The sequence below is a fragment of the Hemiscyllium ocellatum genome, chromosome 2 (assembly GCF_020745735.1).
Source record: "Hemiscyllium ocellatum isolate sHemOce1 chromosome 2, sHemOce1.pat.X.cur, whole genome shotgun sequence".
Taxonomy (NCBI): Eukaryota; Metazoa; Chordata; class Chondrichthyes; order Orectolobiformes; family Hemiscylliidae; genus Hemiscyllium; species Hemiscyllium ocellatum.
The window spans coordinates 138,713,709-138,728,575 of NC_083402.1; the positions used below are offsets into that span (position 1 = coordinate 138,713,709).

The 14,867-nt window shown below is 46.0% G+C and overlaps 1 protein-coding gene across 3 annotated transcripts in view; it reads right to left on the reverse strand.

The window, feature by feature from the left end:
- mfhas1 (multifunctional ROCO family signaling regulator 1) overlaps nt 1-13,914 on the reverse strand; it is an 81,189-nt gene extending 67,275 nt beyond the window's left edge. For 2 of the 3 annotated variants that reach the window (XR_009645775.1, XM_060840550.1), the window contains exon 1: nt 10,749-13,913. Coding sequence is in view for 2 of the 3 variants with exons in the window: in XM_060840550.1 (XP_060696533.1) it covers nt 10,749-13,686 (2,938 nt within the window). In the remaining variant the exon portion in view is untranslated. Of the gene's footprint in view, nt 1-10,748 lie in introns of all 3 variants that reach the window. The other variant, XM_060840560.1, reaches the window with a different exon arrangement.
- Between the last annotated feature and the right edge of the window lie 953 nt (nt 13,915-14,867).

Sequence of the window (14,867 nt, forward strand, 5' to 3'; positions counted from 1 at the left end):
TTCCCCGGTGGTCTGTATTCATTTCTAATGATTGGCCAAGTGGCCCAAACTGTAACAGTGAGGTCTCATTTTCCTCAAATGAGGAAAGAGGTCACGCTTAAGGAGTACAGCTGGCTCCTGTATTCCAGGAGACCAATGAGATCACGCAAAACGCTGCATATTTTCTAGTATTTCCGTTTATATATGACCGCATATGAATATTAGTGGAATGTAGGTGTGTATTAGCAATAGAGTCTTTCGTGAGACTACATGTTTGAGAGTGTACAATTGTATCACAATGGAGCATGACAAAGTACATCAGTAGGGGAGTCTGGATATTAATCCAAGTGCTAATGCATGGAATTCTGTGTGCTTCTATGTAAGATTATTAGTTATTTAAGTGTAAGAGCAAATGTTAACGAGAGCCTGAATACCAGTAAAATAATAAATTCTATTGTGATTGTGACAATTGCCTCTAAGATTAGGACAACCTGAGCAGCTGCCTCTGCCAGCCCATGGCCCAAACTTGAAGAGCTTCCTTCTGCCCTAATCCTAAATGTGCATCTTTCTCTAGCTTCTCTCCTGGCTCCCCTCAAGCCCTCTCTCATACACATCTTGTCCATAAGAACCACGTCTGGGTTTAAAACATATTTACACAAACCTGTTAATGACTCAACTCCCTGAAATGGTCCCCATGTTGCTGATAGCTATCTTTTCCAGGTGTTGTTCCTGTTTTTCCCCCCAATTTGGCATTGTGCAGCTTCTTAAAAAACTGTCAAATTCTCACACCTTATAAACTACCAAATACCCTTTCCTCTACAAATTCCCTGAAACAACATCTGAAAGATTCATGCCCATCTTTCTCAGAACTTAATGTCTGAATCCCTCCAATCAGATTTACTCCCCACCACAGCACCAAAGTAACAATTGAGTAAGCAAGTGACAATAGTAAAACATCTTTCCTTGCCCTTCTCAGCCTTTGAGACAACTGACCACACCACTCTCCCCCAGTAACCCCAACCCCTCATGTCAGTCTGTCTGAGTGGGACTGCACTCACCTGGTTGCATTTTACATTTGCAATCAAAAACAGAGCATCATTTGCAGTTACCATTAACACTGATGTATCTTAGCTTCTAGATGAGAAACAGCAGGACAGCAATCTCTTGATGGCAGCATCTGAAAGTTTTAGAATTTATGTTGGTAACAGCTCACCACCATCTCTCTTGACTACTCCATTCTTGCTAAATTATCAAACTGTTTATTTGACATCTAGTACTGTTGAGTAGAAATGTCCTCTAATTTAATATTACAGCACCACTTATGGCCTCTCATCTAATGACACTGGTCATTGGGACAACATAGAACAGTACAGCACAGGAACGAATCAGGCTGAAAATTTGATGCTAGTTTAATCCCTAGATGAACTTCCAACCACATATTTGCCCTATCATTAAATTTTCCTATTTCCATCTCAATACCATCACATGACTTTATCATATCTCATCTCATCTGCTGCTAAATACTCACTTGCAGTCTTATTATTTCCAGACTCGACTGTTCAAATGTACTCTTGGCTAATCTCCCACATTTCACCCTCCATAGAGTTGGGATGATTGCAAAACTTTGCTGCCTGACACTTTACTCACCCAAACTTCCAACGCCCTGTCACTCCTTACTCACTGACCTACATTGGTTCACATTCAAACCTCACCTACAATATTCAAACTGTAGTATGGTCCATCCCCATCTCTATCATGTCCTCCAACCACACAACTCTCCGAACTATCAGCATGCCTTTAACTTCATTCTCAAGTATCCCTGATTTTAACCATACCACCATTTGCAGCTGTGTCTTCTGTTACCAATGCTCTTCTACATACTGGCTTCATGCTCACAGATGTAATTCAACTTCAGACATCAGCTTTAAGAAGACTTGAGGTCGGACTTTAAAAAGGTGCTCTGGTCCCCATTCTCCAAGCTATAAAGCCAATACGGATTCCACCATTCTTTGTTGTGAGGTAGCCATCAGGTTAAGTGCCAGACGTAGCACTCATTGCTTCAACTGAGACTCCCCACACCACAACCGCATGTTTCCAGAGGAAAACCCACTGATAAAGTGGATAGTCAGCAGCTATAGCACCAGGCACTAGTAAGACAACAGGTAATCTTACCACACATAGGTGCCAAGTTAAAGTCAGGATCGGGTGTCTCAGTGAGGGGAAGTGAAGGTCAGGTTTGAAAGGCTGGGGGATCACTAAAGTGAGGGGATTAACCTTGTGCAACTGGGGGCTTGGGACTCTTGGCAGGTTCCGGTGGACCCACAAAGTGCAAAGGGGCTTTTCTAACCAACAATCCCCTCAACCCTGTGCGCTCCATTCCCGAACACACATATACTTTGTCAAAATAATCAGACAGCTAATGTTTCTATATGGCATGGAAATGTAAATTTTTAATCAGCCAGAGTTGGGAGAAACCCCACACATTACAAACATTTTACTGTATATAGAAATCAAATGGAGTAAGCTCTCTAGCCAAGTTTAAGAATTTTACACAGCCAGGTTGAACCAAAATGAATGTACACTTCATGCAGTGTCAAACCAAAGCAGAACTTTACTGTTTTACTCCAGAGGCAGATCAGGACCCGCACTTATATGAGAACTACATATGTTATTGCATAATAGACAATATTACATAAATGGTTAAAAAACAAGGCATGCCATCTCCAACTAACTACAGTAAAATATATCCAAAAAAATTTCCATCCTGAGGAGAAAGGTAACCAACTTCGAACTACCATGATACACAAAGGATATTAAAATTTGCAACCAAAAATAATTGAGGTTATGGAGGAACAACGTAAATTTAACAGGCTCTTACTGGTAAGGAGAGATAGAAGAAAACTGGTTATGTTTGATCTTTTAGGATTCTAGAGACTAAAGGGCAAAAAAGAAATTATAGATAAGTTGTTTGAACTTGTTTTGAACAACAGGACTAGGTGACAATTGTGCATGTAGCAGGGGAAATTCTAAACTAACATACAAAAATATGATTTCAGTGAACGGGTGGTCCAACTACAGACAGACACCTAAGGGAAATGCTGAAAGCTGCTGACATTGATTTATTTATATGCAGATGAGATAATATCTTGCGATGCAATATAGGAGTAATGTGAGACATGACATATGGCTCAGTGGAAGGCAACTTTAGACCAATGGATCCCAAAGCTGACTCCGCAACTGATTTTCCCTATCTCATGTCTGGGTCTTCTGTAGATGAATTGACAAGAGATTGATTGTCATAATTAATCAACAACTCTGTCATCGTAACATGTGACAACCAGAATGGTAGAAAGAAAACTAAACAGAACATGATCTTTTCCTGGCACAACAATTCTTGTTCTGGCTAAAAAGGCTTGGTGCACTGCCTGAAATCATTTGGACAAAGTTAAAAAATCACGACACCAGGTTAAAGTCCAACAGGTTTATTTGGAAGTACTAGCTTCTAGAGCGCTGTTCCTTCAACAGGTAGCCATGGAACAGAATTATAAGCACAGAATTTATAGCAAAAGAAATCATTTGGACCAATGCAAAAAAGGGCTTGGCCTCTACAGAAATTCATCTATAGGATCTCTCTCTTTATGAAAAGAGTTATGGCCTTTATCCTAGAGATGGGAAATAGTACTGTGCAACAAAATTACTCCCAAATCAGGATATGGTCACATTAGTTACATAATCTCTGCCAGGCTACATTTGGCCTCAGTGCCCTTGGATTCATTGAAAGGGCCAAAAAAATGACAACTTTATTTTATAATCTGCTAACATCCGTCTATTCGGCAGCCTGAAATGTCTATATATTATGCACTGGATCGGGTTGGTCTGTGCAGGCAGAATGTTCCAGTGCAGCTTTATGACAGAAGGGCCAGTCTGCATCTCTACTCCCAATTGCTACTGGATATCAGTGTTATTTACTCTCCTTGTTCTGATGGGGTAAGTTTCTTTGCTCAGTTGCTTCAGATCCTTCACACACGTGCTGATCCAAGACATGGTTCTTATTGTTTCCATGTGGCAACCCACAGCTGGTCAACAGCTGCACAAGAGGAAAGGACATCTGGAAGCTAGTAGCTGACTAGCATCCAACCTACTGAAACACTTAACCACTCCATTGCAGTGTTTTCAGGTAACACACAATTCCTATTAATGCACCATGGCTGCATATGTGGGAGGTATAAATTATAGCTCCATAGTCACAGTGCTTTCCTTAAACAGTAAGTTTCCACCAATGCTAAACTTACACAGAATAAAGTCTGTTAGAATTTCATTCTACTTCACCCAAGTCTCAATCAAATTTGCTCATGTGTCAGTTCGAATGCTGGTTATAGAGTCGTACACTACAATCATTTCTCATTGTTATTGCAAGGGGAATGGGACTGCAAATTTAGTTGTTATTGTTATTTATGCTTTGGATGACAAGTTCCATTTATAGAGCATCTTTAAACCCTTGGGTTAAACATCCCAAAGTTTCAGCAACAAGAAGTCAAAAATGCTTGGCTCAACCATGAACAAAAATGAGTAGTCAACCTCTATGTTGTTAAAGTAAATTTGATTTAAATGTAGATCTCCTTTGAATGTCTGCAGCAGACTGAGGTGCAATATCGAAGTTGTTTAGTGGTGGAATGGCAATGAAATATTCGCTCGACTACTGTGAACTCATCCAAAACACTGCTGCCCACATCTTAACACCCAGGAAGTGCCACTCACCATCATCCCTCTACTCTGGATCACACACAATGCATGAATTAAACAAATTTTTTTAAAAAGCACTAATTACTTCAGTCTTGTCCAGCCCAAAATCCCCCTTAAGAATTCTGCACTCCTCCAATTCTGACCTCTCGTTCATCAGTCTTTCTCTTAATCCCACTACTAGTGGCCAAGCCTTTAGTTGTGTAGATCGCATGCCTTGATACTTACCCCCTAAACCTATGCCTCTCAGGATTTAAAGCACTTGTTACGGCCAATCTCTTTGAATAATTTACCCATTTGGAAAATTTCCTTCTTGGGCTCCATTGTAACGTGCCGTCGCCATAGTCCTAACAGACCGAGGCTGATGTCTTATTAGAGAAAGACACTTCATGGTGGTTTAACCTGAAGGTTACCACCAGGTAAGGGGAAAGAGTTTGAGACAGATGAAGCTTCATAACAACCTCAGCTAGTGTAGAAACTGAACCCATGCTGCTGGCTTCACTCGTAAACCAGCCATCTGGCCAACTGAGCTAACCGACCCCCTAATAACTTGAATAATCATTTGAAATGGAGCATGAAACTAGTGTGAAAATAATCTCCTGGGAGATTAAAGTTTTGGCATTTAAAAGTATGCCAAATGTCGTTACATAACTAATGCACAAAATCTAAAAACATTAGAAACTACCAAGGGGACCTGAAGAACATAAAAATAAGTAAACTTTACATCCAATTAAAGATTATAAGACTGTAGGACATTGGAGCAGAATTAGGCCATTTGACCCATCAAGCCTGCTCCAACATTCAATCATGGCTGATGTTTTTTTAACCCCATCCTCCTACCTTCACCACATAACCCTTGATCCCCTCAAAAAAATTAATGGCAATGAAATTTATATGATACAGCATCATTGATCAGTCCTGATTGCTTAAGCTGAGTTATGCAACTTGCAGTGCAACTGCTTTGCATCAGTGATTTTCTTTTCTCATCTATTCCAGTGCATCATTCAAGTGGTTAAACCCACTTCTGGTGGCATATTAATACTGCTGTACCATCTTCCTCTTACACTGCCAATTACAACCGAGCATTTTCAAGTGAGAAACCTACTACCAAGCTTGAGAGCCAAAATGCAAAATGAAATAAGTTTGCTTTTATTAATCATAGTCCGGGTGTCATAAAGCACTTCACAGCAAGAGAATAATTCTCAAGTGTTGCTGTGTTTCCCTTGACTTCAGACAATATGCACACATCAAGGGCCTATACAGAGTAATGAAAAATATTATAAGACTCTGAATTCATAGTCTAGCAATAATACCACCAGGCCATAGCTTTACGCTTATAGCAGGAAGCAAATCTGATTGTTGCAAAAACCCATTTGACAGAGCGAGAATCAACTGAGGTTTTCAAAAGGAAATTGGATCAGTTGCGCAGAAGAAAACATTTTCAGGGCCCCAGATAAAAGGAGGGAGCAGCACAAGGCAAATTGCTTCCTCATAGGGCTAAATGGCCTGTCTTTGCTGTAATCATTCTACAATTTGTCAATATCCTTCAAAGAAGAAACTCCAAAAATATAAGCACTACCACAGGGGACTGATTCAGAGCTGGCTGGTGCTACAGTGTGTTCCTGTTGCAAAAAAAAAAGAACGAACTCCATACTTATCAAAGCTGGTCTACATGGTACTTCAGCATATGACTGTTTCCTAGCTACTCTTTGGCTTGCTAAGCCTTTTCATTCAGTTCTCCTAAACAACTCCTGAATAGTCACAGTTCACGCAACTACACTGGAGGAGTTGCTGTGGGCTGAGAAGGTAGTTCACTACCATCATTTTGAGGGCAAAGAATGAGCAACAAATGCTGCTACTGACACACTCATCCCATGAAAGAATGGAAAGAAAATGGAAAGACTGTAGCTCAGATTCAGATAGAGTAGGTGGCAAACCATCATTAACATCCTTCATGTATTCACAATCACGTTTTGGGCATTTATTTTGTCCGCAAGATTGTTGGGAACGTGAGACCTCTGAATGGATGACGGAGCCCAAGCTCTAAGACACAGTAACTCTAAGATTCCACTCAAAACAATAGAAGGTAAGAAAGGCAAAGAAAAATATATTTTTAAAATTCCTAAAGTAATTCAAAACTTGAATGAAATTAGACTTTGTACTTAATCACCACTACTTTTTTGGCAGGAGAAATGGTTTGATAATCAATTGTCATCATATATTCAAAACAATACTGCCCATTAACTACACAACTTAAATTGCCCAAGAAACTTTGGAGAGTTAGCCGAAACAGAAAATTCATGAAACAGAGACATTATGCACAGGATGCTGTTCTTGTAAAGGCCGCAGCAGCAGTGTGATTCAAATTTGCCAGCAGCTTATGATGATCCGCAATCTTCCTTACCAGAGTTTGCTGGCCAATTTGCACATGCTTCCTTCAGATGCAATTCTTTTTTCAGTAAGACCTAGAGCCACCCATTCAAACCTTTTCGGTAGGCTTGAACCCATGACCTTCAGGAATGGTACTGTACTGTAATTTACAGCTAGTTTAAAAGCATGTGACACTGCACCTGGTTCTGACTCAGTGACCTCAAAGCATGAATTTCTGATCAAAGCTTTCAACCAAGATCAAGTTAGTTGGAAAACTCAACTTATCATTAAATTCAGTGAGGCCCCAGATCATTTTTCTAAAGGAGCATCTGCTTGGCCAGTATCTCCCTATAAATTCCTCAGCAGAAAACAAAGCCAGACACCAAAGAGACCGACATAACTAACTAATGGGTGTTGGCAGAGTGCAGGGGGGGGGAGGATGGATGGAGAAAAGAAAAAGAAACTGGGCCATATAGCTAAAGAACAAAGTATGCTTACAACAAGGCAGTTTAAAAGGAATAACAGAGTGAGTTTGTTACTGACAGAACGTCATTTCTACATGCCATCCACAACCAAGGTCACATGTGAACATCGCTGGCAAACCCCCGAGTGAAAAATCACCCGATGCATTCCCATTCACGACAGGAGGTTAAACATTAAAAGGAAAAACCTTTGTAGTGCAAGTCTTAAGTTTGTCCAGTACCCACAAAACGCACCAGGTTGAACAATGTGTAGGACTTTAAAAGGAAACTATTGACCGTTGCAGGATGAATCCTTTGTGGATCAGTTAAACATTAAACAGAGGTCATGGACAAAGTAACCAGAACAAGCCCATTCTCCCTGCCTGGCCCAAGTGAGACATTGGACCAGTCAAACTCCATTCTCGTAAGTGTGCTTTAATTACACCAGGTTAAACAATCTGAACTGGTAGGTGGTTAAGAGGCACACACATGATTGTTTATTTAAGCGATTTAGTTAAAAGAAGCAAAAAAATCAACTTGCTCTAGAATGATTTGGTGCGGGATCCTAGAATGAGGGAAACAAATGTACAGGACTACTGGGCAATAATAGGAACAAAGGGTGGTACAATGGCTCACTGGTTAGCCCTGCTGCCTCCCAGCGCCAAGGACTCGGGTTAGATTCCCACCTCAGGCAACTTGTCTGTGTTGAGTTTGCACATTCTCCCAGTGTTTGCGTGGGTTTCCTCCAGGTGTGCCAGTTTCCTCCCACAATCCAAAGGTGGGCAGGTCAGGTGAATTGGCCATGCTAAATTGCCCATAGTGTTAGTTGCATTAGTCAGTGATAAAAAAGGATAGGGGAATGGGTCTGGGTGGGTTACTCTGTGGAGGGTCGGTGTGGATTTGTTGGGCCGAAGGGCCTGTTTCCATATTGTAAGGAATCTAGTCTAAAGAACAAGAGTGGGCCATTCAAGCTTTTGAGATTGCTCTGCCATTACACAAGATTATAGTTAATCTGAATGTGGTCTTAACTCCATGTTCCCACTGGGCCCAACACATCCCTAGAATCCCTGGTCTAGGGAAAGGCTGTTCAACTCATCCTTGAGGATATGTGACGACCCTGCCAGCCCTGCTTTCAGGGGAAGAGAATGCCACAGACTAACCACCTTCCAAGATCTCCACTCCAAAGTCTGTCATTGCATAGGCTCCCCTGACACATATGGCTCCTGACTTTATACCTGAGAGTCTGGAAGCAATGGTAAATCTTTCCCAAAGACATCGGAGTTGATCTTACCTCAATCCCTCACCTGAACCAGCAGGTTGCTGGATACAGGAATGAGAATGCAGGGTTTTACTCACCCTAAAGGAGAACTAGCTATATAGACACCCACCTTGAATTTTTAATAATGATGTGGTAACTTAAAAGCTTTCAGGACTGGGAACCTCAGATAATTCACTTTCCATTACAGGGAATAACTTTAATTCTAGCACTCTTCTTGCCAAGGGAAATCACAGGCCAGGACTGAATCAGAAATGTCTGTTCAAACACTATCCGACAATTCAATGGATGAACTCATTGAGCCACAAAGGGAGCCAAAACACTCACCAACTGGAAGATTCTACCAAATCCAAGTCTTGTGACAGCGTTGCTTACCTTTGCTCCCAATTAGTCAAGAATCCAAATTTATAACACCTTTTAAGCATGAATATTAAAAGGAGAAATCAAGAATCAGTGCTGCATGCAAACCAATGCAGTCAGTGAAGCTGTCATACCTAATCATATGTTCCACAGTCATTAAACAGTTAGGAAGTAGACACTATACCTTTATCATAAAAGCAGTGCATGCCATAAGCAAGATATTCCAACACAGTGAGGAATAGTTCTGACTAGCCCTTGACAGAAAAGACTTCAACACAATAAAGAGCTTAGAGCACAGAAGTTGTCAGAGACGTTAGATTAGATTAGATTAGATTTACAGTGTGGAAACAGGCCCTTCGGCCCAACAAGTCCACACCGACCCGCCGAAGCGAAACCCACCCGTTCCCCTACATTTACCCCTTACCTAACACTATGGGCAATTTAGCATAGCCAATTCACCTGACCCACACATCTTTGAACTGTGGGAGGAAACCGGAGCACCCGGAGGAAACCCACGCTGACACGGGGAGAACGTGCAAACTCCACACAGTCAGTCGCCTGAGTCGGGAATTGAACCCGGGTCTCAGGCGCTGTGAGGCAGCAGTGCTAACCACTGTGCCACCGTGCCGCCCACACTATGACTATGAAGAAAGAAAATTCACTGTGGGAATTTAAAAAATAGAACATGTGGGAAATACTCAACAAGTCATGCAGCGCCTGTGGAAAAAGACCCTTCCCTCAGTGCATCTGCTTTTGTAAGATGTGTGTTAGACAGTGGGGGAATTTCCATTGGATGAGGCAAGGCAGGCCAAAGGAAGACTACATAGTTTTTATTGAGAAAGAGGCTGGGGATTGTGGAAATACCCAGATTCTCAAGAGACATCCACAAAGTTTCTCCTCTCTCAAACATTTACACTCCCTTCTCCTAGCTATGCGAAAATCACAGTGGATATGATAGCAGTAAAGGTTTGCTAATAAGACATATTGTTGTAGTTTTCAGTTCTGGCAGCCTATGCTGCATCTGAGAAAGTTATTCTGGTTATAACATCATGTAATTGCTAAGGAGAATGGTTAGCACTGGTGCAGCTGATGAATCATAAGAAAACCGGTCAGAACCAATGACTTACACTATGAATCAGAGTCGAGAATCTGGTGCGGGAAAAGCACAGCAAGTCAGACAGCATCCCAGGAGCAGGAAAATCGACGTTTTCGATAAAAGTCCTTCATCAGGAATAAGGGTAAAACTAACCTGCTGTGCTTTTTCAGCACCACACTCTCGACTCTAATCTCCAGCATCTACAGTCCTCCCTGTCACCTGACATTATGAATCAGCCCATGGACCATATTTCCAAAATTATTGATTATGGAATAAGGAAACAGTTACAAAGTCAGGGAGGGATTCAAGAAGCATCACATCTATAATTGCAAAATGAAATTCCACTGCTGGAAGTATTTGAAAGGCCTAATGTTCCTACAGCACAAATAATTATACGTGAAAGCTTAATGAATCTCACATACAAGAGGTGTTGAGACAGTTGCTTCTAATTATCAAAATATCTTACCTGGAAAGGTGTGAGGATTTGAAGACCCTCTTTTAAGGCACTTAGAGCACAGGACATGCACAGTGAAGTATAACCCCGGCCATTCCTGGAGGAGTACATTCAGTTCTTCCATCAGAGGAATTATGGCTTGCCATGCAGTCCAAATATTTGGCAAAGATGCATGACTAGCAATAGATAAGGTGTCTGCTTGCAAGCTACTTTGGGTTGGTCTGTAACTGATCACCACTGGAACCTTGCCCCTGTAAGCAAAGATCTGGTACTTGCCATCTGACCGGTGTACAACATGAGAGTTGATCTGGACACTATATCTGGGAAATAAGCCTGGTGGGAACAAAAAAGGGAAACTATACTCCACTTGGAGCTGTTCAATTGCCAACTGTTGTCCAGAAAGGTTGGACCCATTGATCCAGGCTTCTGCATGGGGAACTTCATTTTTCACATAACAGGGAAATTTAAACCAAATGGGTACACCATTTATAGGGGTAATTTTAGGTTTGTTGAGGCAGTAACAGAGTCCCATCTTCTCCAGTAGTTCCAGAATCAAATGAAGATCCTGCTGAGTTTTAATATGCGGCTTGAGAAGCAGACGAATGATGTGCAGAGGGAGCAGTCCATGAAGCAGGAATCCCTCCACATAATGATGGAGTTGTGTTGCCCTCAGCTCATCAATGTTGGCATCTGCCAAGAGTTTCTGGAGCAGAACTGAGGCATCGCGCTGGAAGAAGACATTCAGGATGTCAATCAGCTTGGTCAAGTTATGAAAGACGCACTCTTTGAGAGTCAGACTGTCCTCAAAATACAGCAGCTTGCCACTTTCGTGCAGATAGGACAGGGCGCTTTGGAGTCGGTCCTCAGTAAGACCAGCTTGTAATCCCAACCTGGCAGAATCCCACCAGGAAAGCCAGAGCTCTTGAGGTTTATAATGCAGTTCCTCCAGCCTCTGCCAGGATTTGGGTAAGACTCTATGCAGATTCGGGAAAATCTCTCTATGTTCAGCCACAGAAAGAAGCTTTTCCTTCAAGCGAGTAATTCCAACATGGTCCCCCTGACAGCTGACAGTGATAACTGGGGACAGGATCTGAAGACGGTTGTTCAATAGGTACTGTACCTGGGCCTTCTTCCTCCTCAAATTCTTATCAGAGACTCCGTAAAAGGGTGCATGTGGGCTTGTAGCTCGCAGGTCAAATTCTTGCCCCAGTGCCCCATCCACCTTCTCGGCCACAGCCTGCATGGACTCAACATCTCTCTTCTCCTGCAGGGCGATCTGATGATGGATGTCCAGGCACTTTTCCTCCACCTCTTTCTCATTGCATTGGTCCACATGCGCTCCCACCACACACACGACCCCGTGAGGGACCCTGGCACCGAGCAAGTGCAAGAAATACCCAACCAGCTCATAAAACCGATCGGGGGCATAGGCTCTCAGGCTGACCACCAGCACGTACAGCGCACCCGGGGAGAGGAAGAAGGGCTGGATAAGATCATAGTTCTGGTCCCCAGCCAAGTCGTAGACAATGAAGGTCAGGTTTTTCTCAGCATCCGCCACCCACTGGGTCACCTCGATTCCCTTGGCGTGAGTTGCAGGGGCACAAGGTGCATTCCCAACCAGGCACTGCCTGAGAGAGGTCTTGCCGGCGCCTTTGGAGCCCATCAGCACCAGCTTGAGCCTGGGTTTGACGGCGGGCTGCGAGAGCGCCAGCTCCTTCTGGTAGGCCGCGATGTAGGGGATGCCCTTCATGCAGACCTCGTAGGGCGGCTGGATCAGGGGGTTGTCCTTGATCTTCCAGAGGCTGACTTTGGAGAGGTTGCCGAAGGAGTCGGGCAGGATGGCGATCTGGTTGCCCTGCAGCACCAGCTCCTCCAGGTTGGAGAGCTCCACGATGGAGTCGGGCAGGAAGCGCACCTTGTTGTTGTCCAGCCACAGGGCGGCCAGGTTGCTGAAGGCGGCGATGCCGGCCGGGATGACGGACAGCTCGTTGCGGCTGAGGTAGAGCTCCTCGAGGCCGGTGAGCTGCAGCAGCGCGCCGGGGAACTCCTCCAGGCGGTTCGACGACAGGTTGATCATCTTGAGGCGGCGCAGCTCGCCGAAGCGCTCGGGCACGGCCCGCAGGCCGTTGTTGTCCAGCATGAGGCTCTCGAGGGCGGCCAGGCCGCAGAAGGTGTCGGGCAGCGCCGATAGGCGCAGGCTGCTCAGCCACAGGATCTTGACGGAGCGCAGCCTCGGGAGGTCCCGGGGCAGGGCCCGGATCTGGTTGCCGGAGAGATCCAGCTCCTCCAGCTCGGCCAGCTGCAGGATCTGAGGCGGGAAGTGGCTCAGGCGGTTGTGGTCGACGTCCAGGGCGCGGAGCCGGGCGAGTAGGCCCAGGCTGGCCGGCAGCTGGCGCAGCTCGTTGAAGCTGACGTCGAGCTCCTCGAGGGCGGACAGGCCGCCGACCTCGGGCGGCAGCTGCTGCAGCTTGTTGTGGCTGAGGCACAGGCGGCGGAGGCGGCCCAGCGCCCCCAGCTCGGCCGGCAGCGCCGCCAGGCAGTTGTGCGCCAGGTCGAGCTCGTCGAGCAGCGGCAGGCCGCAGAGCCGGGAGGGCAGGCGCCTCAGGCGGTTCCTCCGCAGGATCAGCGCCCGCAGCTCGGACAGCGACGAGTCGAGGCCGTCGGGCAGCTCGAGCAGCGAGTTGTTGGCGAGGTTGAGCACCTGCACGTGCCCGATGTCCGAGGGGAGGCTGAGGCGCGGGCCGCTCGCGCTCAACTGCCGCCAGTTGCCGCGGAGTTTGCGGCAGCGGCGAGCCGCCTCGCGCCAGACCCGCACCGTCTTCAGGCCGCCGCCGCCGCCGCCACCGCTCCCGCTCTCGCTCTCGGACATCCTGAGAGACTCGGCCTGCCTCCCTCCTGCCCCTACATCTTCAGCCGCTCCCTCCCTCCTCCTCCTCCTCCCCTCCTCCATGGCGGACTCCCAGTCCCGGGCGGCAGCCGCATCTTACCCGGACTCTCTCACTGACCGCGGTGGGCTGAGGTAAGGTGAGGTGGGGGGGGAGAAGCCGCCGCCTTCACCCCCTCTCGGGACGGAGCCTGTCGCTCTTACCCCACCTCCAGGTTCAAACCCGAGCCTCGAAGGCAGCGCCACAGGCCGGCCCCGGGAGGAGGTGCCGCCGCTGATGCCTATCCTCTTACTCCCGCCTCCTCCTCTGCTCCATCTCCTCCCCTCCCCAACCCAACCCCCTCTGCATCCTTCCCCTTCCCCACTTCTCCACCCTTTCCACCCTCCTTTTCCCTCCTCTGCATCCATCTCCTTCCCCATCTCTCCCCCTTCTTCCCCACCCCTTCTTCCCCATTTCTCCACCTTTTCTGCCAAACCTCACCCTTCCCCTCCCCTCACCTCTCTCCCTCCCCTCACCCATCTCCGCCACCTCTCTCTCCCCCTACCCCACCCCCTCTGCATCCTTCTCCGCCACCCTCCCTTCCCCATTTCTCCACCTTTTACCGCCCCCTCCCCTCACCCCTACCCAACCCCCTCTGCATCCTTCCCCTTCCCCATTTCTCCACTCTTTCCGCCCATCTTCACACTTTACCTCCCCTCGCCCCTACCCAACCCCCTCTGCATCCTTCCCCTTCCTCACCCTTCCTTTCCCATTTCTCCACCCTTTACCACCCCTCCCCTCGCCTCTCTCCCTCCTCCCTGTCCTCCCCCTCCCCTCCCAATAATTAATGCACAACTCATCTGAGATTGCATGTTTGAATTTCTATCCTGCCATAGTAATGAAACAGCTCTGATCAAAATCACAGATGACATCCAGTGTGACTCTGACAAAGAAGAAGGAAAGTTTGTCTTTGTCAGAGACACACTGAATGTCACCTGTGATGGAAAAGGAAGGATAGTTTCTCTTCCAACTCAGCCTGCATTCCCAGGACCTGTGCCATCGCAGTCTCCCAGGTCATCTTCCATTGGAGATCAAAGATGGCCAGGGTCCAAAGGGACTTGATGTATAAAGATCTGGGCAATGGGGGAAAAAGACACACCCAATGCCACCCTCACCCTGATGGCCACCTTTGTCTGTGGCTGCATCAAGCTGTGCTTGGATCCCCGGTACACAAACACAAAGTGTCACTACGTACTGAGGTTCTACC